Source organism: Elgaria multicarinata, chromosome 1 (assembly GCF_023053635.1).
Source record: "Elgaria multicarinata webbii isolate HBS135686 ecotype San Diego chromosome 1, rElgMul1.1.pri, whole genome shotgun sequence".
Classification (NCBI taxonomy): domain Eukaryota; kingdom Metazoa; phylum Chordata; class Lepidosauria; order Squamata; family Anguidae; genus Elgaria; species Elgaria multicarinata.
The window spans coordinates 13,142,934-13,165,378 of NC_086171.1; the positions used below are offsets into that span (position 1 = coordinate 13,142,934).

Consider the following 22,445-nt stretch of genomic DNA (forward strand, 5'->3'; position numbering starts at 1 on the left):
TTTCAAAACTTAAGTGGCATAAGCACAATGGTTCAAGAGATCAACTAATATCTTACTGTCTTTGTTTCACAAGACTGCATTCCTTACATGCTGACATTAGATTACTATTTGCATTATTCAAAAAGCAAAACAGAAATGATCAATTATGTAAATCTGGAAACAAAGAACAATTCTAAGAGATACTGCAATTTCATGAATGTTAAGTCTAATTTGATTCCTATACATTTACATTTATTATAAATCTGGACAAATAACCTATTTTATATTAATAGACCTGTGTTGTGAGATAGATCTATAAAGAGAAGAAGGAGAAAGATTGAATTATTCCTTTTACTTTTTGGGTCCTACTTGTCCCACGTTGACTCTCACACAGATAACTTTCCTTGTCTGCATCCCAACAGCACAGGTCGCCTCACCATTCCAGCCAGTAGAAGAGTTGAATGCTGACACAGAAACATCTTCTATACACTGACCCCAAGCTCCTGTTTGCCAGTGGTACACGGTACATGAATGTTCATTGCAGTTGCGTGTTTCCTGTAGCATGCTGCTGTTTGGGCACTGAAGTCCACCTGGAAGAAACAACATTTGAGTATCACAGTGGTGGTGGTAGTGGTAGTAGTGGAGAAGCATTTTAATTATAGTTTGAAAAATCATATGGACTTTTAATCAAAATAGAAAATATAAGCACAGAAGCCTAGTCTTTGCTGTATTAAGCCTATGATTGTCTGGAGTATACCACTTCAGTCTGCAGGTGGCTGTTCACATGTCTGAATGCTCTTCTAAACAAAAGATTTTTAAAAATCTATGCACACAGAGCAAAAAGCTCTAACCAGTGCCTGGGCACGGTAATGGACTGGATGAGGGCTAACAAACTGAGACTCAATCCAGACAAGATGGAGGTACTGTTAGCGGGTGGCTCATCTGTCCAGCGAGGTGATGTTTGCCCTGTCTTGGACGGGCTTGCACTCTCCCTAAAGGATCAGGTCCGCAGTTTGGGGGTGCTCTTGGATCCAGAACTGTCACTTGAGGCACAGGTGAACTCAGTGGCAAAGAGCATCTTTTATCAGCTTAGGTTGATATACCAACTATGCCCTTATCTGGACAGAGATAGCCTAGCTGCAGTTATCCATGCTCTGATAACCTCTCGTTTGGATTACTGCAATGCGTTATACGTGGGGCTGCCTTTGAAAACGGTCCGGAAACTTTAGCTGGTACAAAACAGGGCAGCCTGTTTACTAATAGGGACTGGCCGGCGAGATCACATTACGCCAGTCCTTTTCCAGCTTCATTGGCTGCCAGTCCAGGTCCGGGCCCGATTCAAAGTGCTGGTATTGACATTTAAAGCCCTAAATGGTTTGGGGCCAGGTTATTTGAAGGAATGCCTCCTCCCATATGTACCTGCCCAGACCTTAAGATCATCTACAGGGGTCCTTCTCCGTGAGCCCCTGCCAAAGGAAGTGAGGCAGGTGGCTACTAGAAGGAGGGCTTTCTCCGCTATGGCACCCTGATTGTGGAATGAGCTCCCCAGAGAGGTCCACCTGGCGCCTACACTGTACTGCTTTCGTTGCCAGCTGAAGACCTTTTTATTCTCTCAGTATTTTAACACTTAATTTTAACTTAAATTTAAATTTTACTGTTCTAACTCTGTATTTTAATCTTATATCAATTTTGTTGCGTGGTTTTATCCTGGTTGTGCTTTTTATACTGTATTTTGTAATTGTGCTTTTAACATGTTGGTTGTTTTATTATGGTTTTAATTTTTGTGAACCGGCCAGAGAGCTTCGGCTATTGGGCGGTATAGAAATGTAATAAATAAATAAATAAATAAATAAATAGTTTCGTCCTCTCCTTGATTATTAAAACAAATTCCTGAATGAGATAAATAACATTCAAGTAATGTAAGTTCTCACTTACAGTCTCCAGTGGTATAGCCCAGATAAATGTTGACCACCTTGAAGCCAGTCTAAGCCTAAAATAATGGTTTTGACATAACCTATCTCAGTTTCTTAAGCTAAGATACACATGAGCCTCGTGCCCCCATTTGTTCCATTCCTTCTCCCTTCCCCAGGAACGTCTACATGATTCATTTATCCCGGGGTCATCTCTAGGTCATCCCTGTGCATCCAAGTGATGCACAGGGGATCCCAGGGTCAACTGGGAATGACCATAGACTTTCCCCAGGATAATTGAAACTGGGGAATTCCCGGTTTTCCTGCAGTTCCGGAACAACCCCAAGGACTGCAGCTGGTGTTCATGGGGGTGGGATGGCAGCAATTTTGCCATCCCTGGGGTGGTGGTAGTGGGTTGTTTCTTTTAACTTACTTTTTTGCCACGCACGCGTGGCTCTTCTTTTTTAAAAAATGTGCCCACAACATCCCTCTTCCCTTCTGGGATGTTGCGCACAGGTGCTGGTGGGGGGATCGTGGAAGCAGGCAAGTCCACGATCCTCCCCCCTCCCCCTGCTACACCTTTAGGTGTAGACATGCCCCCTTCTTGTTGTGTTGTAATTGAAGATTTCCTGAGTCAATTAACCATAATTTCCTGTTATGCCTGAAGTGGTCAGCTATGGTTACTGTGATTAGAACAAATCAGGAGATAACACCAACTTCAACCTGTGGTGTCAGATTCTGATTTGTTTCCATCTTGGTAACCATAGTTTCCTGGTTCAGAAATAATGGGAAACTATGGTTAATTAACCCAGGAAGTGTTCAGTCATGGCACACTGAGAAGGAAGAAGGGAAGAGTTGGAGCATGCAAGCACAGCACTCATGCATATTTTGACTTAATAAGCCAAGCTGTGCTACATCTGAACCAAGCTATTGAATATGCCACACTTCGCACAGCATTGTTTATTTTATCTGCTCTGGCTTAGGTTGATGTTTGGATTTGTTGAAGTTTAGCTACAATAAAATAATGCATTAAATCTTATTTTTGTGTAAAGCCAGAACAAGCAAAAAATGATCTGTTTTTACAGTCTATGGATAATAGGATGTCTCACATGAAGTTCAGTCGGCAAAGATGACATGGATGGAAGTCTTTAATAGTTTTGAATAATTGGTAGTTAGGCTCAGATGGACATCAGAACACGCCACAAATCAAAATCAAGGTGCAGTGAGAGTTAACTGGCAATAATTGGAGATAGGAACATAGGAAGCCGCTTTATACTGAATAATGACCACTGGTCCAACTTGCCTTGTATTGTCAACACTGACTGGCATCAGCTTTCCAAGGTTTCAGGGAATTGTTTTACCTGGCAGACCTGGAGATGCTGGGGATCAAACCAGGGACCCTTTGCATGCAAAGCATGTTCTCTACCACTGAGCTAGAGCCCAGCACTATCTATTTTGACTGGCAGCGGCTCTACAGGGTCCCAGATACTGAGTCCTCTCCCATCTTCTACCACCTGATTCTTTTAACTGGAGATGCCTGGGACCTTCTGCAAACCAAGCATACCTCTGGTCCAAGCTTCTCCAATATGGGGCCCTCCAGATGTGTTGAACTGCATTTCCATCCAGTATGGCCATGCTGGCTGGGAATGATGGGAGTTGCCATCCAACACACCTGGAGAGCATCACATTAGAGAAGTCTGCTACTAAGCAATGGTCTTTCCCAGGAGATGACTCCCCTGTGAGGAGTAGAACACAAGAAAACTATGTGGGTGTTTGCTATTTACCAGAGTTTCCATGTGTACTTCAGCAGTCCACACAGCAGCAGTATATGATGCAACTTTGCAGATCAGGAAGATGGAAATATATTCACAATCCACCATCACATCCTCCACCCCCACTGGGTTATTAGGCCAGCTGGCCAGAGAACATGCTGACTTCTTATCCTAAAGCTGCTTAACAGTAACTACTATATCTAGTGCACAATGTCAAAGGATTTTTTAAACAAGCAACTACACAGTAATTAGAACAAGCCCCTCCACAGTTGGTATGCATATGAAATTAAAAATAAATAAGACAGAAGCTGACTGGTAGGGCCTCTGGTGGTAGGGGTGGCTTTTGGGAGGCTCCTGGCTTCAAGGGCAACAGGTCTGGTTCTTACAGCCCTACACAGGCAGAGTTGTCTAAGTTTCCCATGCAACATACAACAAAGCATGGGTTCAGACAGCCCATAACGTCATGCACAGCTCACTGGTAATAGTCACTGGTAATAAAACATCCAGATGGGGAATTATAAAGACTTCCTTCCAAACAAGAAAATGGACAAAACAAGACCATACCCAATAACCAGTGAGAGAACATTTCCATTTGCTAGGACCCTCTGCTGCTGACTCAGCATTATTTTTAAAAAGTTTCTAAGGGAGACTCCAGCATGAAATGGGCAAACCAGAATTCATCGGCAAATTTGTTCCTATTTGCTTAGGACTCAACTGAGATCAAGGCATTCTCTCCCATTACATGTGTTAAAATTACGTAATAAAGTTAGAAAGTTGCATTATCCCCAATTACTGTTAACACAAAGTACACATTGTATACACTGAAGCTCTGCACAGAAATGTCACAGACTGGAACCTCTTATACTTTCTTGCCTTCCCCCCCCCCCATTGTTTATTCTCTTTTTTCTATTCCCATCTCTGTTTGCATAGACACAGCTCTATCTGCCAAGTGAAAACACACACACATCATACATCTGATGAAGTGGAATCTAATTAAGGAACAGGGTGCTTCTGAGCACGTGCTCAGCCCAGGGCATTGTTTTTATTAACTCTATTTCAGCAGCCTTCTCTGGAAGGGCGGAGGACCCAGTTTTATTGTTTTGTTTATTTATTGCCTTTTTATACCGCCCAATAGCCAAAGCTCTCTGGGTGGTTTACAAAAAAAAAAAAAAAAAAAAAGGGAATCAAAAATCCTTGCCAACTTACTGGTAGATCACCAGAGATCTACCAGTAGATCCCAATTCACCTTCTGCCCATCTCCGCTCTAGGCCACAAAAGCTTATGGCATCAAATGTGAAATTTTTAAGATTCCACAAGCCTCATTTTGGATTTAGCTACATAGTGGGCCTGTTCAGACAACACGCTAAACCATGGTTAGGCTGCTAACCCATTTGCAGCAAATGGTTACCGAGTGTGCTTAAACCCTGGTTATGTAGCCACCAGAGTTAGGAATGGTTCACACGACACACTAAGCCATAATGTTTAACTCAAAATGCTTAACCACCATGGCTTAGTGGGTTGTCTGAACAGGGTCAATGTGATTACCTAAATTAACAATTTTGTTCTTCTCATATGTGTATCAATACATCTGAATCATGTCTAACTACCACACATATTTGTATTAGCTATGTACCATGCATGCAGCCACACATGGAAGCAACATTAGAATGTTTCCAGAAAAACTTGATCCTTCAAACAATAGAGAAATTTGGTTTGTTCTGAAACTATGGATGTGAAATTCATTAATTCAGTCACTTGATCAGGAGCACTCTGTTACAAATCTGGGCATTTCAACTCCTTTATACAGCAATGAAGTTGTAAACCAATCTTACATACACTATCTCATTAAATCTCAATCCTAACTCAATGTGTTTGGAAATGCTTCTTATGCTAGAAGAGGCTAAAACAAGCAAATCAAAATACCAGAAATATAAATAATAAAATTAAATTCTGTACACTCATCAAGCCCAGCAGATAGCCAATTTCCTTTCTGTTACATAAATGGGATCTCAACTAGTTACTTTGGTATTCAGTTAATTAAAAATAGTAAGAATTAATACCCATTAGCAGATGAAGGAGCATGTCTATACAACAGCACAGAATATTAACTGGAACTATGTAACTAATCTGCTATCAAAGCATTAATTGATTCATTAGAGTGGTTAATCAGCTAAATGCTTTCAGGCCTAAAATTAGTTTTCTGATAAGGCTTCAGAAAAGGCTTTCTTCAGAACAATCTATAATCCAGGCAGGCAGGCAGGGGGCAAGGCAAAAAGAAGGAAAATGAACCAGCCATATAGATTATGGAGGATAAGCATATCAGTGGCTACTAGTCCTGATGGCTGTGCGCTACCTCCAATATCAGAGGCAGTAAGCCTCTGTATACCAGTTCCTGGGGAACATCGGACAGAGGGTGCTGTTGCACTCAGGTTCTGCTTGCTGGTTTCCTGTGAGCAGCTAGTTGGCCACTGTGTGAACAGAATGTAGGACTAGATGGACCCATAGTCTGATCCAGCAGGGTTTTTCTTATGTTCTTAGATTGCAAAGAAGCAAGACTACAATGGGAGCAGAGAAGCAAATACATACACTGTATATAAAATCAGACATAAAGAACAGAAGAACTCAATGCCTCTTCTATTTCTGAACTGTAATACAACTAAATCCCACCAATAAAAGTGGGTGTGAAATCTACGCCAGGAATTCCATGACTTATCTCCTCAATCTTCCTTAAAACTAAAGGAAACCTGATCAGGAAAGCATAGGGTGGGGCATTATACAGGTGTGTTTATTCCACCCCTACCTCCCAGAGCAAATAGGTCCTTGAATGGGTCCTATTTGCTCTGGGAGGTAGATTGTAGAAAGGGCATGGGGGAAAAGATTGCATGCCCAGAGCCCCCATGCTACTTGGTACATAAATCCAAAAGTCATTAAAAGGTTTAAGAAAGAAATGGATTGCATTCAATATAGGCAATAGAATAATTGGATAATATAATACATGGACCAATTGACAAGGACTGGTAACTGTAAATTGTACGGGTATTTGGCCACAATGAGTCTGGAAAAGCCACTGAGGTAATGAGGAACATGCAAAGAAACCTTAAAATAAGGTTGCTAGAGTGAATGTGACCAACTCTAAAACCCAAAAAACAGTGAGGGGAGGCTGAACATTTTTCATAGATAATCAAATGCCAGAATATACACAAACACATAGGTATTAATGGATGGCCTTGTACATATTTCATACGTTGTGTTCAACAGTTGTAGCACTATGTTGTTGTAGTCTTTCTAAGATTTTCCTGACAATGACTTTTTTGCAGACAAGATGGCATCTTCCCCCAGTCCCTCATTCTACAGGACTGGTAGCTGAAACTTATTTCAGCACTGGAGATGGGGCAGCATCCTCCACCACAACAGGGATGGGACAGCAGGCTAGCTTAGGGGCGGAGGGTAGGCCATGTGCCACACAGCAGCATGGCTCCCCTTCTCCCAAGGCATCCCTTGCCTAAGGTGGCCGCCCTAGTCTACCTAATGGTAGGGCCAGGCCTCGCTGCCTGGGAGAAAATAGCTTGACAGTGACATCTCCAAGGAGCTCTGATGCTCACATAAAGCATCTATTTATAAATTATTAAGGGTCTTCAAAAGAAGCGAAAAGAATGAGATTGCCAATATGCTACTGTACTAGTGAAAGATTCCACCTTGAGAATTCTTGCCAAACTACCAATAAGCTTTTGGCTTTGGGAAAAGGATGACCATTTTCTCTGTGAGTGGATTGAAATGTATCCTGGCTCCTATTTTACATAGGCAAGCTACTTAAGCTTCTACGTCTGAAATGCTTCCTTTTGTCTAAAGGGACTTCTGCTGCAGATAGAGATGTGGAAAGTGTGTTGACAGCCTCTGCATTGTGGCATGGTTTTCCCAAATACAAAAAATCTCTTACTGCTTGGCCTTCCACTATTCTCAAACGATCTTCCAACAGCTGCACTCATTTGTACTTGGTTACACCAGCCTCCCAGATGTTGCTGCCTAATATCGGCAGTGCTTAAATCCCTCAAGTGTTCCAAACTGGATTCCAGTACATGTCCAGTGACTTAATGGTAACATACAGGGGTTTGAAGAGTTAACTCTACTTCTTTATATAGCTTCTGCAAGTCCCTCAAGCCCTTAACTCCATGAAAAATTAAGCACCAAGCATGTAACATTTCTGAGACTCATTTGTGTCTCATAAATTACAGCAGCAGGGAACCTAGGCCTGGCAATGCCTCCACCTTTCTATTCAAAAAGCTTTTTAAAAAGTATTTATAGCCTGCAATACGTCAAGAGCTTGGAGATGGAGAGGACACCATATGTTTATAAGTAGATCCATGCCTCTCAATGGATGATGATTAGGTCAGATAAATGACCCAAGGAGAGGAGGAAAAGATGGGAACAGAACAAAGTTCATTTAAATTAGTGATATTATTATAGTGATATAATACAATATATTATTTGTGAACTGCCCAGAGAGCCTTGGCTATTGGGTGGTATAAAAATGTAATAAATAAATAAATATAGAAGGAGGACTATTATTTTCACTGAGCCCTAATCTGCACCAAGCAGGATATTACACTATGAAAGTGGTATGAAAGCGGTATATAAAAGACAGGAGCCACACTGCTGCTTTATAGTAGTATTGAAGTGCAGTGACAACTGTTGGGGTCCATTGACACATACAATATACCACTTTCATAGTGCTATATCCTGCTTGGTGTAGATTAGGCCTGAATATGGATGAGTAAGGACAACTAAAAGGGTAATTCCTTGCTGATACAGCAAACATAACTAAGGGTGGGTCATTGTTTACCTACCTTTCCAGTACTTGTCACCTGCAATTCTCCTTGGCTCACTTTTTTAAATGAAGCATCCCTTGAACTGCTATAGACGCATCTGCTGCATTAGGCGGTCTCCTACCCATTCCGCTAAGTGGGGCCCTGGACCTCTTCCATTGGGTTGGATCCAGATTCATTCTGGATCAACTGCACTGATGGAAGTGGACTTCCCCACCTGCTTCCTCCCATAGCACCCAATCCAGCACCCCCCACAAATGTCATACGGAGAGTCAAGAGATGGGGTGAGCTGTGGTATGGGAGGATCCAAAAAAACTTGGCAGAGAGAGTTCCTGTGAATCGAGACTTCACTCTAGCAGAAGGTGCCTTCCTTTTGAAGGCAGAGATCTTAGATCCAACCCCTGAAGTCCTTTGCTGAATGCACCACTGCCTCTGACTTCTACAGAACCCTTTCCCTACCACATCTCCACTTCTCACAGAACTTCTGCCATCGATGCAGATGAGGTAGGAAAGTTGGGAATCAGTTGAAGTTGGTCTTGTAGGCCCCTTCCAACTCTGCTATTCTGTTCTATGATTCCCCTACTGTAGACTGCAACCCCCCTCAACAGGAAGCATATATCCTCTCTGTTCCACACAGTGTCCAATCCTAGCAAACAAAGACATCTAAAAATAATGCTGTGGAGATTATCTGGTGCCCCTGTGAGGTAAAACATTGGAGCCCACAGAAATATGTCCCCCCTCAAAGAAAACAAATACAATTAAGTATCTTTAAGGTCAATCTCATCTGCTTGAAGTGGTCGACCAAATCGTCTTCCATGAAACAGGTCTTGTAGAAATAAAACAAATTGTATGACGTTGCCCAACCCTGTAACAGAAATTGCTTGCAGAGCTCCCACAACTCAGTAGCATGCATCAGGCCCCAGCTTCAACTTCTGGCCTTTCCAGGTAAAGGAATCTCAAGTAGCACATCTGCAAAAGACCTTCACCTGAGGATGAAACCTGGAGGGACCAAGGCCAGTCAGAGCAGGCAGTAATGGGCTAGATAAGGGGTAGGCAACTGTGAGAAGGCTGAGGACCATTTTCATCCCCAGACCTCTCCAGTGAGCTGCCACCAATGCAGGTATTGAATTATTTTTTAAAAAAAAAACCCAGAAATTAAAAAATGATGCCGATAGCAGCTACTGAGTGCTAAAAAGTTCATAATTAGCTTGGAAACAAGCACATTTTTACCCTTTTTGGTGCTCCATAGATGCTATGGACTCCCTTTTTATTTCATCTTCCAACCCCCACTTTTTAAATCAAACATGGGGCAGCAGCAATGACCACTGCAGTCTATGAGCTGTGGGACTTAAACTCAGGTATCTGCCTAAGTTTCTATCCTGTTTCTCTGAAACAAGTTGGAAAATAATAAGCGGTTCCATTTATATGGGGCTTAATTGTTAAAAATCATGTATTATTAATTTTTTTGTCTTTTTAGACTCAAGTGATCAGTTTTTCCATTATTATACTGAAGTGTGGATTTGGAAGAGTCCATGTACATTGATGGTGCTATATAAATTAATAATAATAATAATAATAATAATAATAATAATAATAAGTATTCACTATGCACACGCTTGAATGTGAGTACATCACAAGTTCTCCCTATAAATTTGAAAGCATAAAAATATGACCTACACATTCTTTAAAGTTCTAGATTTAAAGTTAAAAGAACAGTGTAAGACCATAAGAAGAGCCACGTTGAATCAGACCAAGGGCCCATCTAGTCCAGCATTTTGTTCAAACAGAATCATAGCTCTTGCTGCAAGGTTGATTCCACTGGGGGCTAAACCCAGGGATGTTCCATCCTTGTGTTGTTTAATGTGACATCCAAACCAGGTATTCTAGGTGAGACAACACAGAATTGCAACCCATGGTTTAACCAAGTTTGAATTTCTGGTCTGGACATCAATAAACCCCAAGCCAATTATGAATGAGGAAGAACAAGCAGGTATGCCGGCTTCTGCCACCCAACTGCTCCTGCTGCAAATGGGAGTGGCTAAACAACTCAGGGGCACTGCTTCCTGGGTTGTTTAGCATTGTGTGCCAACTGGGAACTCTGGGTTGTCAGGGGAGTGTCCTGCTATGGCTGGATCAGGTTCAAGTTAAACTAAGGGGCAATCCAAAAGTAAGTCAATCAGCAAGTAATGTTCAAAAGCACAGCTTTGTCAGACAAGACAAAGCAACCCAAAAGAGAGCAGCCAAGGATTAAACAGATAAACAGATACAATACACAGCCCAAGAAACAGTATCAAGCAGAAGTCCAAGGTCAGTAGTATAGAGGTTCAACCAAAAAGGCAAGATAAGAAAATCAAGATACAAGGCAGGAAAAGCTAGTGAAGATATTGCTTTCAGCACTGGCTAGGAGACGTGGAAGGCTTTAAATACTAAATACTGCTGAGCCCCACCCAGGGCTCAGCTGCAGTACATTAGAGCTCTCTGGTATGAGCCCTACTTATGAGGAGGCACTTTCTCCTGGGTTGTTCTACTTTGCAAGTGGGAACTCCTTCTAATAGGAACCCTAGTGGCCTGTTGCTTGAGGTGACAATGCTCCTGGGGGCCAGGGGATTACTTGGCCTCTGCCTCAGAGTCCCTTCCCCCTGACAGGGATGGATCTGCAGCCATCTCATCCAAGGACCCAGGCTCCTCCTGATCTGGTCACAGTGACTGATCTGGGAGGCCCTCAGTTTCTGGGAACTCTAGTTCTTCTGAGGAGGAGGATTCCTCCAGTGGGTGCATGACAGAGAGAAACAACTCTGAATTAAACCCTGGGTTCCAAAAGGGTTGTTGTGACATGCAAATCAAGCCACTGTCTTTACAGTTTCAAACGTTTCCTAACTTCCTCCCATTAAAGACTTTCAGAGTGAAGGGTTAACATTTCTCTCCCTGTCTGTCTGTCTGTCTGTCTGTCTGTCTGTCTGTCTCTCTCTCTCTCTCACCAAGTTATGGAGCTTGTTACACAAATCAAAATCAGGTAATGACCTCCAAGAGGTTGCTGCCCAGAGGCAATGACACTGTGTGTCCTGCTGGAATGGATAAAACTTTGCCATGCATTGCTGGAAGCAAAGAGACACCCATTCTTCGTCAGGCGGCATATGACAAAATTCTATTATGGATTTACTAGCATGACAATGACAACAGATTCGATCGAAGTGAAGCCTAAAAGTTATAATCTAAATTGATATGGTTTGAATTTGGAATTTAATCTGAGAAGTGAAAGTGACATCTCAGCTACTTTGGAAATGATATTACAGGGCTGGGAGATCTTTTATTCATAAAAGTTATGTAGTCTCTAAGGCCCAAATTTAGTAAAACTATAAAAGCATATGTGCACCCATTTTTTATTTTAAAAAATACTTATTACATGTCTATCATACTTTAACATAGCATTGCCATCAGACTCTCATCCAGATTACTGATCATGTACAATCCTGCTTAGCTTCTAGTGTTCCTAGATATCTCTTTGGGCTCAAGCACATGTGTATCTTTAAGGATATGAGTAATTCATTTTCAGGCATTAACGCATCTCCCATCTCTACTCCCTGTGCTTTGAAGCTTTTCCCTCTCTTGTTCCTGTAATATATTACTGTGCCTTTTCTTGTGATAATGGATAGATACAATTGTGAAATACAGCTTCTTCTAGTGTACACACTAGAAGAAGCTGTATTTCACAATTGTATCTATCCATTATCACAAGAAAAGGCACAGTAATATAAATTCAGCTATCAAGATGGATACGGTGAAAGTACTTAAGCAAACTCATGAGCCTCATTTTTAATAGGCTTCCAAATTCTTTCCTACATTTCTGCTTTACAGATTCATTTGCTTGACTTCTCTTTACTTGGGACCAGTTTTTATGTTCACTTATAGACAATAAGCTCACTACCTTATATTTATTTATTACATTTATATACTGCCCCATAGCTGAAGCTCTCTGGGCTGTTTATAAAAGTTAAAAACAGTGAACATTAAAAACAAATATACAAAAAATTAAAACAGTCAAAAGCATAAAAACAACAATATCCACTTAAAACAACAATTCTGGGGTCAGTTAAAAAAACTCAGCATATGTTGTTAACTGCCTGGGAAAAGAGAAAAGTCTTGACCTGGCACTGAAAAGATAACAATGTTGGCACCAGGCAAGCCTCGTCAGGGAGATCGTTCCATAATTGGTGGTCCACCACTGAAAAGGCCCTCTACTTTGTTGCCATTCTCCAAGCTTCCCTTGGAGTAGGCACTTGGAAAGGGTAAGCCTGGTCCATGGAAGGTTATTTATATGCATTTAAACTTCTGAAGCAGGGTGTATTCAACAAATTCAAGGTACAATTTCCTAGGGAAGTCTTTCACAAAGGCTGTGTCCACACAACAGGATAGTCAATGGTGGGATAATAATCAATTTAACAGTTTTTTATCTAGGGGGGTATTCCCCATACAACATGATAATAATCAACCGTGGTGTGGATTAGGATCAGGCTTGAGTTGACTATTAGTCCACACTGAGTTGACTCACTCATCCCCCACCCTTTCTCCCTGCCTCAGTCCTCCCATTAAAATCCCATCAGCCATTGCTGCCAAAAATCTATCCCACCAACTGGATTAGAGTGGCAGCCTCTGCTTTGACTGCTCTTGCCTTGCAACTCTGTGGCTGATGAAACAACCAACGATGGCCGAGGAAATAACCAACAGTGCCCTCCACACAACACGATAACCAACGGTGGTTCAAATAGCCAACTCTGCATAGCAGTGGTTATTTGTGATGGTTATTTCCTAGGGAAATAACCAACCATTGATTAAAAAACTGCCTGCCACACAACGCGATAACCAACCATCGACTATTAAAACCACCATTGGTTATCGTGTTGTCTGAACCCAGTCAAAGTCTCATTAAAATGACTGGGAACTGAGCAAAACCTCACAGGATATAGCTTGGCGGTAGATGGCAGCCATTTTCACAGTTGTGTTATTTAGAAAGTCTATTTAGAACAGGGGTGAGGAACCTCTGGCCCACAGACCTAATCCAATCCATGGAGCAACCTAATCTAGCCTGTAGAGGTTCTTAGAGTTCTTCTAGGGGGCAGGGCTTAGGGCCGGGGCTCCACTGTTAGAAATAACAGTAGGGATTCCCCTGCTGGCACTAAATTTTAGAAGCAGGCATTTCATGGCCAGGTACTGATGTTGCATAACATGGAGATGCTGTTCTGCATTTAAATTAGAACAATTTAAATATCTTTTCATACAGTTTGCTCAGCAGTAGAGTAACTCTTTTGTCTCAGGTTGATCATTACAAACTGATCTAGTCAACTGGTTATGCACATTTAGCTTTGAGTAAAACATTTAATTCATGGATGCTGCAATGCTAACTCATCTAACTATTTTGAAGACTAGAATCTAATTTGTTTACGGTCCCCATGAGACCTTGCGGGTGAACATATGGAACATCCATAGCTCAATTTAACTTGAAAATGGGAGCATTTTTAAAGAAGCATTTTTAAAAACAACAATAACAACAAAACACCCTTATCTAAAAATGAAATAAAATGGAAATAACAACAATAGTACTAATGCAAAATATAATTAGCAAATGGAGTGATAATTTTAAATACTAATAAAAGTATACTGTCATATAAGAATACTGGGTTGGAGCTATACTTTCCTTTTAACTAGTTCTCACTAATACTATTAATGTTCAAAAGATACCATTAAGAATTCATAATCTCAGACCAAGGCTGTTGAAGGAGATGACCTTACCTTCACCTGCGTATGCCAAGATAGAACGGGCACGCATCTGCTTTCCTTCTGTGTTTTTGCCTGAGCAGGTGTGCGAGCAGGAGGACCATCCAGACCACGTGCTGAGCGCACAATCCTTTGGGCATGGCACTTCGCAGACAATGGGGACTGGATAGATAGCATCTCTGCACAGCTGTCTATCAACCTCTTCTCCTGGGGAAAAAGAAGGCCAGAAGCAGTCTATCATTGCTAATTTAACTAAAATTAAGTAGTCTTAGCCCAGATGGGCACACAAATAAATTAGATTCTGTTGTTTTGGAAAAAGAAAGAAAAAGAAAGAAAAATCAAAGTAAACTGATTCTTTTTCAAATTGATTGTGTCTTCCATGGCTTGATGCTAAAAGAAAACCATGCTACAATACTTAAGATGCCCTCACACATTTAAAACTGAGCTGAGGTGACAATAGGGGAAGAGACGGATACTTTTGAAATATTAAACCAAAAGTTAGGAAAGAAATATCGGATTAAAACAAAAGAAAAGAAATACATTTTTTTCTTTAAAATAAAATACCCATTTTCTCCATAGGAATGATGCTACTGTATATAGTCACTTTATATTAGACACCAACAAAAGTATCTTATAGTGCAATCCAACCCTAAAAGCATGTTTACTCATAAGAAAATCCCACTGGGCTCAGTGGGACTTATTCCCAAATCAGTGTGCTCAACTGTCAATGGAGTTCTCCCTCTCTCCCTCTGGAAGAGATAGGAACATTAATCCCATGCCAATGCAAAGTACTAGAATTAAAGCCCTAAATGCCATGGGGCCGGATTATGCTGAAGGATAGTCTTCTCCCAGATATTCCTACTCAGCCCGAGATCACCTTCTGAGGCCATTCTCTGAGAATCCCTGCCAATGGAGGTCCATGAGAGCTTTTTTATCGTTGCATCCCAGTTATTGAAAACCTCTCCAGAGAGGCTCAACTGTCATCATGGCCTTTTCGGCACCAGGTGAGGACTTCTTCATTTCCCCAGGCTTTTCAAACTTAAATATCATTTAGTACTTTTTAACATCCGCAGAACAGATCTTTCTTTGGCTGCTGGTTTTATTATTGCTTTAGACTGTATTTCCATGTTGTGTCTGTTTCATATTTTATGGTTTTAATTTTTACTGGTAAACTGCCCAGGGTACTTTTGTTATTGGGCAATATATAAATGTTGTAAATAAACTCAATGATATAAATAAAATAATGTGTAGGTCTTGCCATATTTCCACTAAAATCAATGGGATGCCCTTCCAAGCACAGTGTCTATGTGTGGAACACAAGACTTTATGAATTACAAGGGCATCTCTGTATTTATAATGCCAAAAAATGGGTTAGGGACGTTCTTCCGATTCCTCTACAAAGTAACTGACAATCTGTCAAAGAGCATTGGAAATATTTGAATGAAAGGCGCTCTCTTATTCAGGTCTCTAATAAGGAAAAAAAAACTTGATCCTGTCATAGTGCTGACATAAGCCCTATTCAGGAGTTCTGAAAAAGGTAAAAATTAATGTGGGAACACTATAGGCCCATGTGTTCCATTGCTCAATGAGAGTGCTCTAGTCCTGCCCCTCTTCATGCATTTTTGTCACCCTGTGGAGGGCGACTTTCTGTTGAAGAGAGCTTCTTGTACCTGTGAACGTTCTCTATGAAAATCAGAATCCTGATTTTCCAACATTCTCAATTGTGTAGAGAGCTTCTACAGATATAGGAGATCCTCCTCTTCAGAAAGTCTCCCTCCACAGGGTGATAGAAATGCATGAAGAGGGACAGGGCTAAAGAAGTGAATTCTTTCCTCTTTCAAAACACCTAAATAGGCCTACAGAGGACAAAATACAATTTCAGTTAAAGCCAGAAGGCATAACTAATTGAGGATCCTGGTGAAAACTTCTTAACAGAAATATTGGCTCCTATCTATCGACAAAGTATATTTCCCACAGGACTTTTAAGGGTCAAACTGCACATTACTTTATAGATGAATAGATCATTGCAGGAATCAGGCCTTTGATCCAAACTGGAACCACAGAGAGGAGCAAAGGGTTAAAGCACCCATATTCCCCAGTGCTATGATCCCAATACATTTTTGAATAAGGGGTGGAGAGAGACTTACGCCATTTCTACACCAACCCGACAGACTGGGCTGGTCATGGCTGAGTCCCCGTGCATCCAAATGATGCACAGGGACTCCCAGGAGCAGGGGGGACAGGCACAGGTTTTTCCAGGTATAAAGAAACCCTTGGAAAAACTGATTCTGCGGGCACCCGCGCCATGCTTACTCACGAGTAAGCGCAGCACCAGAAATGGGCACAGAGCCACACGGTGTGGCTCTGTGCCCATTAGGGGAGGGGGTGGGAGCAAATTCACCACCACTGGGATGGCAGGGAGGAGGTTGGGGGGCTGATTTTGGGTTGTTGTTGTTTTAACTTACATTTTTGGTGGAGCAGGCCCTCGCACTTGTGCGACTGTCTCCAATGCTTTAAAAGAAGGAGGAGGAGGCACCCACAATGTCCCTGCTTCCTCCGGGGATGTTGCACACCTCGTGTGCACGCTGGGGGAGGCTCTCATGATCAGGATATCACGAGAGCCTCCCCCACTCTCCCAGAACGCCGGGAGGTGTAGAAAGGGCCTTAGTTGCTACCTATGCCTTTAAAGTAATGTTTAGCTTGACTCCATGTGTTGATGTTCTATGAGAACAATAAATCAATACCTTTGGTACATTTCAAAAACTCATATGTTCAAAATGACAAAGAAATGAAGATTTTGGGCCAGCTTCATCTTCGAGCAGCCATACAGTGCACACTTAAAATCTCTGAGCAGGCTGACTGTCCCCTATTATGCTATACTTTTAACTACAATGTCAGCTGATGTCTGTGGAAAAAATGCAGTTGCATTATATATGGCTTAACCTTTGAGACTTCTCTGGAGTTCAAATAGTCAGTAATCTCAAGACAGAACGGTCACAATGATGATGTGGTTCCATCAGGTCAATCATTCCAGCATAATAGCTAGCGTCATTTAACATCAAAATGTTCAATATAAATATAAGGGTAAATATGGTACTATAATACATTTCTGTGTTTGTGCATGTTTTAAAAATACAATATTCAGATATCACATTCAAGACAGGAGTCAATATTTATAAATAATTGCTTATTTTTCAGTGGTTTAACCAATGAAGTTTTGGTGCCAAGGGAATCCAATGAACAAAACATGTTGATTATAGTATTTCCTTTCTATCAAGCTTCTAGCCCTACTTTTAGTCTATGAAAAAATATATGAGTCTTCTGAACAAACATGTTGGAAGAGTGGAAGTATATTATTTTCTTGGTCACATTAAAGTGTGATGAAATGCTGACAGGTGTGTGTGTATACAGAAAGATGATGATTTAAAGGGGGGTGGGATCATACTAATGCTTACAGAATCCCCCTAAATCTTTTCTCACAGGACAAGAGTTTGACTGGCATATGGAAAATACAGTGGCATGTGATCGTAGCCTCTTTAAAAATTGACATAACCTAAAGGCAATAAAATGCTGTCACCAACTGCATACTGAAATGATGTATTCAAATCCAGACAACCAGTGTGCAAATCTTATCCAACTGGGAGCAACAATATGGAATAAGGCAATAATTTATAATGGTTACTTCATCTCTTTAGGGACTTATACTATTTAGATTGAATTGTTTCTAATATTTCACTAATGATTTTATGAACAACTTGACCTTCGTGGGCCCTGCACTTTATCTCATAATGTAATATGCTACCCTGGAAGCCATCAGCCATTTGCTATGAACATAATTCCAATATAAAGATCACCTTCTAACAGAGGGTGTGAGTGAAAACATTCCTGGAGGAGAAGGCTATCGATGGCTACTAGCCCTGATGGTTATATGCTTCCTCTAGTATCCGAGGCAGTAAGCCTGTGTGCACCAGTGGCTGGGGAACATGGCTGGGAGGGTGCTGTTGCACCATGCCCTGCATTTTTGGTCCCTAGCCGACAGCTGGTTGGCCACTGTGTAAACAGAGTACTGGACTAGATGGACCCTCAGTATGATCCAGCATGGCACATCTTATGTTCTTCAAATGAAATACACATTTTTAAAACCTCACTTCCACTGTATCAATGCCAATCAAGAAAACATCCTCCTTATTCTTCTTTAAAAGATGTTAAGAGGAGCCTAATGCCTGCCAAAGTCCGGACTGCAGGTCAAAGAACTGACAATAGTATTTGGATTGCCACAGAAAATCACTGACCACTCTAATACACAGAATAAAATTACAATAGAGCCTTAAATGTCAATAAAGGATTTTTTATGTAACATAAAGTAAATAGTGGAGAAATACTATAGTTTAAGAAACCAATCACATGTAAGCATATCCAAAGGCAATAGAGCAAATTTTTTAAAAGTACAAAGAAGCTGTTCTCAATATACCCTTCCTTTGAGGAAGTCACAGTAAAAATAGGTTAAGGAGCATTTTCATTTTATATCATTTTATTGCTACAGAAAGAAATGGGTGGGTAGATAGCTTGCTGCATCCTCTTAACATTTTTGCCCAGCGCAGAAATAGCGTTTTGTTGGATACCATAATATTCTATTGTTAAATAAAGTATTTGGGGACTGGGTTTTGAAGCACAGTCTAAAAGTCCTTATTAAAACAAAAAATACAACCACACAACATACTCATTTAATTGCATATTGTAAAATGACACTGAAGTGGTTCCAAAGACAAAAAGGGCAAGGTGGGGGAAAATGTGGGGATCGGGCATTTAAAAACCACACACAGCTTTTGAACCTTTCAAAAATAATAATCCATATTTAAATACACTAATTTTAAAAAAGCTACCTTTATGTTTTCTATTTATGTTAATAATGAACAGTTGAAGATAGAAAGCTAAAGCTGAACTACTAGATAAAATGAACCATGAATATGGCTGTGTTATGCATTTTGCAGGGTATGAAAGTATGAGTGGGAAAATAAAACTATCATTTTCCTACTCTTTCCAAGAAAATCTCAAATCTATTTTAGTTTACAGATACCTTCAAGCTATGCTTGGGGCGGGAGGGGGGGGCAACAGAGCGGCAGGAAGTGATTGATGGAGTCTAGTAGACTCTAAGTACACTAGCTCCCAGAAGACCCCTTGAATTGGGGGTCATAGCTGCCAAGGTTTATGCGGCTCCGTGTAAAACATTGTGCCAATTTCCATGAAATTACCAGTGTATTTGCATCTCATTTGTGTATAACTGTAATAACCTGCTTTTTAATGCAAAACGGACCCATTCACTGCCAGTGAAAGCCACTAGCTCGATAGCCTTAATACAGAGAATATTACGTATTTAAAGGCCAATAGCAATGTACTTAGTTTCACCATCAAGGTCACTTGGGCCTAATCTACACCAAGCAGGATACGTGCACTATGAAAGCGGTATAAAAGTGGTATATAAAAGGCAGAAGCCACACTATAGTGGTATTGGAAGTGCACTGACAACTGTTGGGGCCCATTGACACATACCATATACCACCTTCATAGTGCTATATTGTGCTTGGTGTGGCTCCTGCCTTTTATATAGTGCTTTCATAGTGCAATATCCTGCTTGGTGTAGATTAGGCCTCAATGATCTGTGGACAGACTGACTTTTGGAAGAAACAAAAAGAACTTCTTGAATCTCAGAAAAATCTGTAAATATTTTGTTCCGGTAGGCAGAGATAGAGAACTGATCCTTTTAATCCTAAAAGATGGGACTACAGAAGCATTTGGAAATGCAGTTATAATGGCATAACCATTCTCCTGTTGAATATTTTATATGGTGATTCTAAGAGTGGAAGCAAAAGGAAAAGTTTGGGTAGTTCAAAATGGATTAAGTAAAACAAGACAGAATATTCCAAAGTTTAGACACAATATACTTGAAAGGAAAACAGCATAGTTGAGCCCAAACATGAAACATTCTTCTTTGCCAGTAAGTAAGGTGTCCACAGGCAAACATTTTTGAGTGTACACTTAAAATATCTGAGCGAGCAGTTCTATAGTCCCTGGGGAAGTGTTCCAGGGACAATAGAGTGGCTCAGAAAACTCCTTCTGAGATCAAATAAAGAGCTCTGACCTCAGCATGGGTTGTTGGAGATCTGTTCCCCCAACCCCTTACAGCCAGCGTGGAGAGAACCATGCTGGCTGCCTCTCTGGAATCAGAAAATTGACCTCAGAGAGTGGGAAAAGGTCAGTGGACAGGGAGGGAAGGAGATCCAGAGAGGCCAAGATACAATTTATTCTGAGCCTCCTTCCCTCCCCCTTCAATGCACCCTCTCTAGATAGGCTGACAAAGGCCATCTAGCAAAAATGCAGGAGACTGGAGAACAGGGAGGCAAAGATCATCCCCACCGCTCCTCCTGCCCTGCTGGTGCCAGCCCAGCATGGCATAGGAATCTCAGAAACCTCCAAGTTCAAGGGCTTCTGAACAGTGAGGGCGCACTCCATAGGATGGCGCCCTTACTTGGTTTCTTAATGGATGTGTAGTATGTACTTTTTGTGCTCAAACCATGCTAAGATTACATGCTGTTAGTTGTATGTAAATACCTTTCTTCCATGCCCAGCACAGCCTGGGCGTGGGGAGGCTATTGTGGGTGGGGTGGGAGACTAGGTGGGAAGGCATGCCATAGGCAGCCTCCCCATGGTACATTGGAGAGGGGATGGGGAATCAGAGCCCATAGATTGGCAAGCACCCCTCCCCTCCTCCTCTTCGAAGCATGGCTCCTTCCCTCCCTGTAGGCAATGTGGGCTTGTTGGTCATCCATTCAGAGGCCAAGTAGGAATTTTTTGCTCATAATCTGTAATTGGTTATGATTTTTTTCACCTACTTCACACTGTAAAACAGGCGGGGAGAAATAATTAGGTTGATTTGCAGCATTAATAATTTGGTTGCATTGGCTCATAGGCAGGTATGGGCAGGTATCTTGAATGGGTTAGGGTCGGTGAGCATTCAGAGGTACCGTTGCGGTGATGGGTAATGCCTGAGGCTCCCCAGCTGTGGGTCTCGTGGCCCATCTGGCAGAGATAAGGGTCACCTTTGAGGCCAACCTTTCTCACCAACTCGGAGCCCCGCAGCATGAAGGGTGTGTGTGAAATGGAAGGTCTCCCTACCCCAAAAGGGGAAGCCTGAGAGATGGCGAACTTTGAAGCGCCACTCTCAGGCCATGAATGTCTCGCCTGATAAACAATGGCATGAGGCCAGATTAGAGAAGATGCCTGCTTAGGTTTACCTTTTCTGCAGATCTATTAATTTAATAAATGTGGCCCTGTTTAAATCCCAACTTTGTGTCCACCTCGTTATTTCCCACATTCCACTTTCCCGCAATGAGTTAGCGATTCCCTATTCATATTCTCTCAATTACTTGTTAAGTAGCATCTGCATTTAATTAAGAGTCTTAATTAGTTGATAGTTAATATTCTTAAGTCATCTCCCTTGAATCCTAAGTAAAAATGGCATTAATTTCAGTTAAGACAAATATTCAAGTGCTTCTTCTTACATCAGCTGGTGATGTCGGAAAATGTTTCTCTAGATGTTTAAATGTAAGAATTGCGTCTGTGCTAAAATCAGCCACACATGGCATTTGATTTGTGCATCCTCATGTTGAATGATTTCAGATGAGAATCTGAAGCACTTTCAGGACACAGATCCATTAATTTTCACAACCATTACTGTTTTCGAAAACATTAAGTAACAAAAATAATTGCATTTACATTCAATGCAAAATATTGATTCTGAATATTTAATAAGAGATTGTGAATGTGTGTGCTCATCAAAAAATCACAATGACATATCCAGATTCTCTTCCAACTTTACTTCTGGTGCAATCACTGCAACTGCACGTTTCAGGATAACTACTCTAAAAGCAAAGGCCAATTGGCATTTTATGTAATGATGATGATATTTATATCCCACCTTTTTTCCTCTTGCAAGGAACCCAAGGTGGCTTACAATGGTCCTTCTCCTCACCATGTTATCCTCACAATAAAACTGTGAGGTGGATTAGGCTGAGAGCCAGTGACCTGCCCAAAGTCATCCAGACATGGCCAAGTGGGGACTAGAACCCAGATCTCCCAAGTCCCAGTCCAACCCTACAACCACTACTCCACACTGGCTCTCAATGATGGGT

General features: G+C 41.3%; 1 protein-coding gene across 1 annotated transcript in view; it reads right to left on the bottom strand.

Annotated features, from left to right (window-relative positions):
- Positions 1 to 22,445, bottom strand: part of THSD7A (thrombospondin type 1 domain containing 7A) — a 341,657-nt gene that overhangs the window by 82,363 nt on the left and 236,849 nt on the right. Inside the window, exons 9-10 of the mRNA XM_063123528.1 lie at positions 14,272 to 14,463; positions 335 to 569 (exon numbers count right to left, since the gene is read on the bottom strand). Coding sequence (XP_062979598.1) covers positions 335 to 569; positions 14,272 to 14,463 — 427 coding nt within the window. The remainder of the gene's footprint in view (positions 1 to 334; positions 570 to 14,271; positions 14,464 to 22,445) is intronic.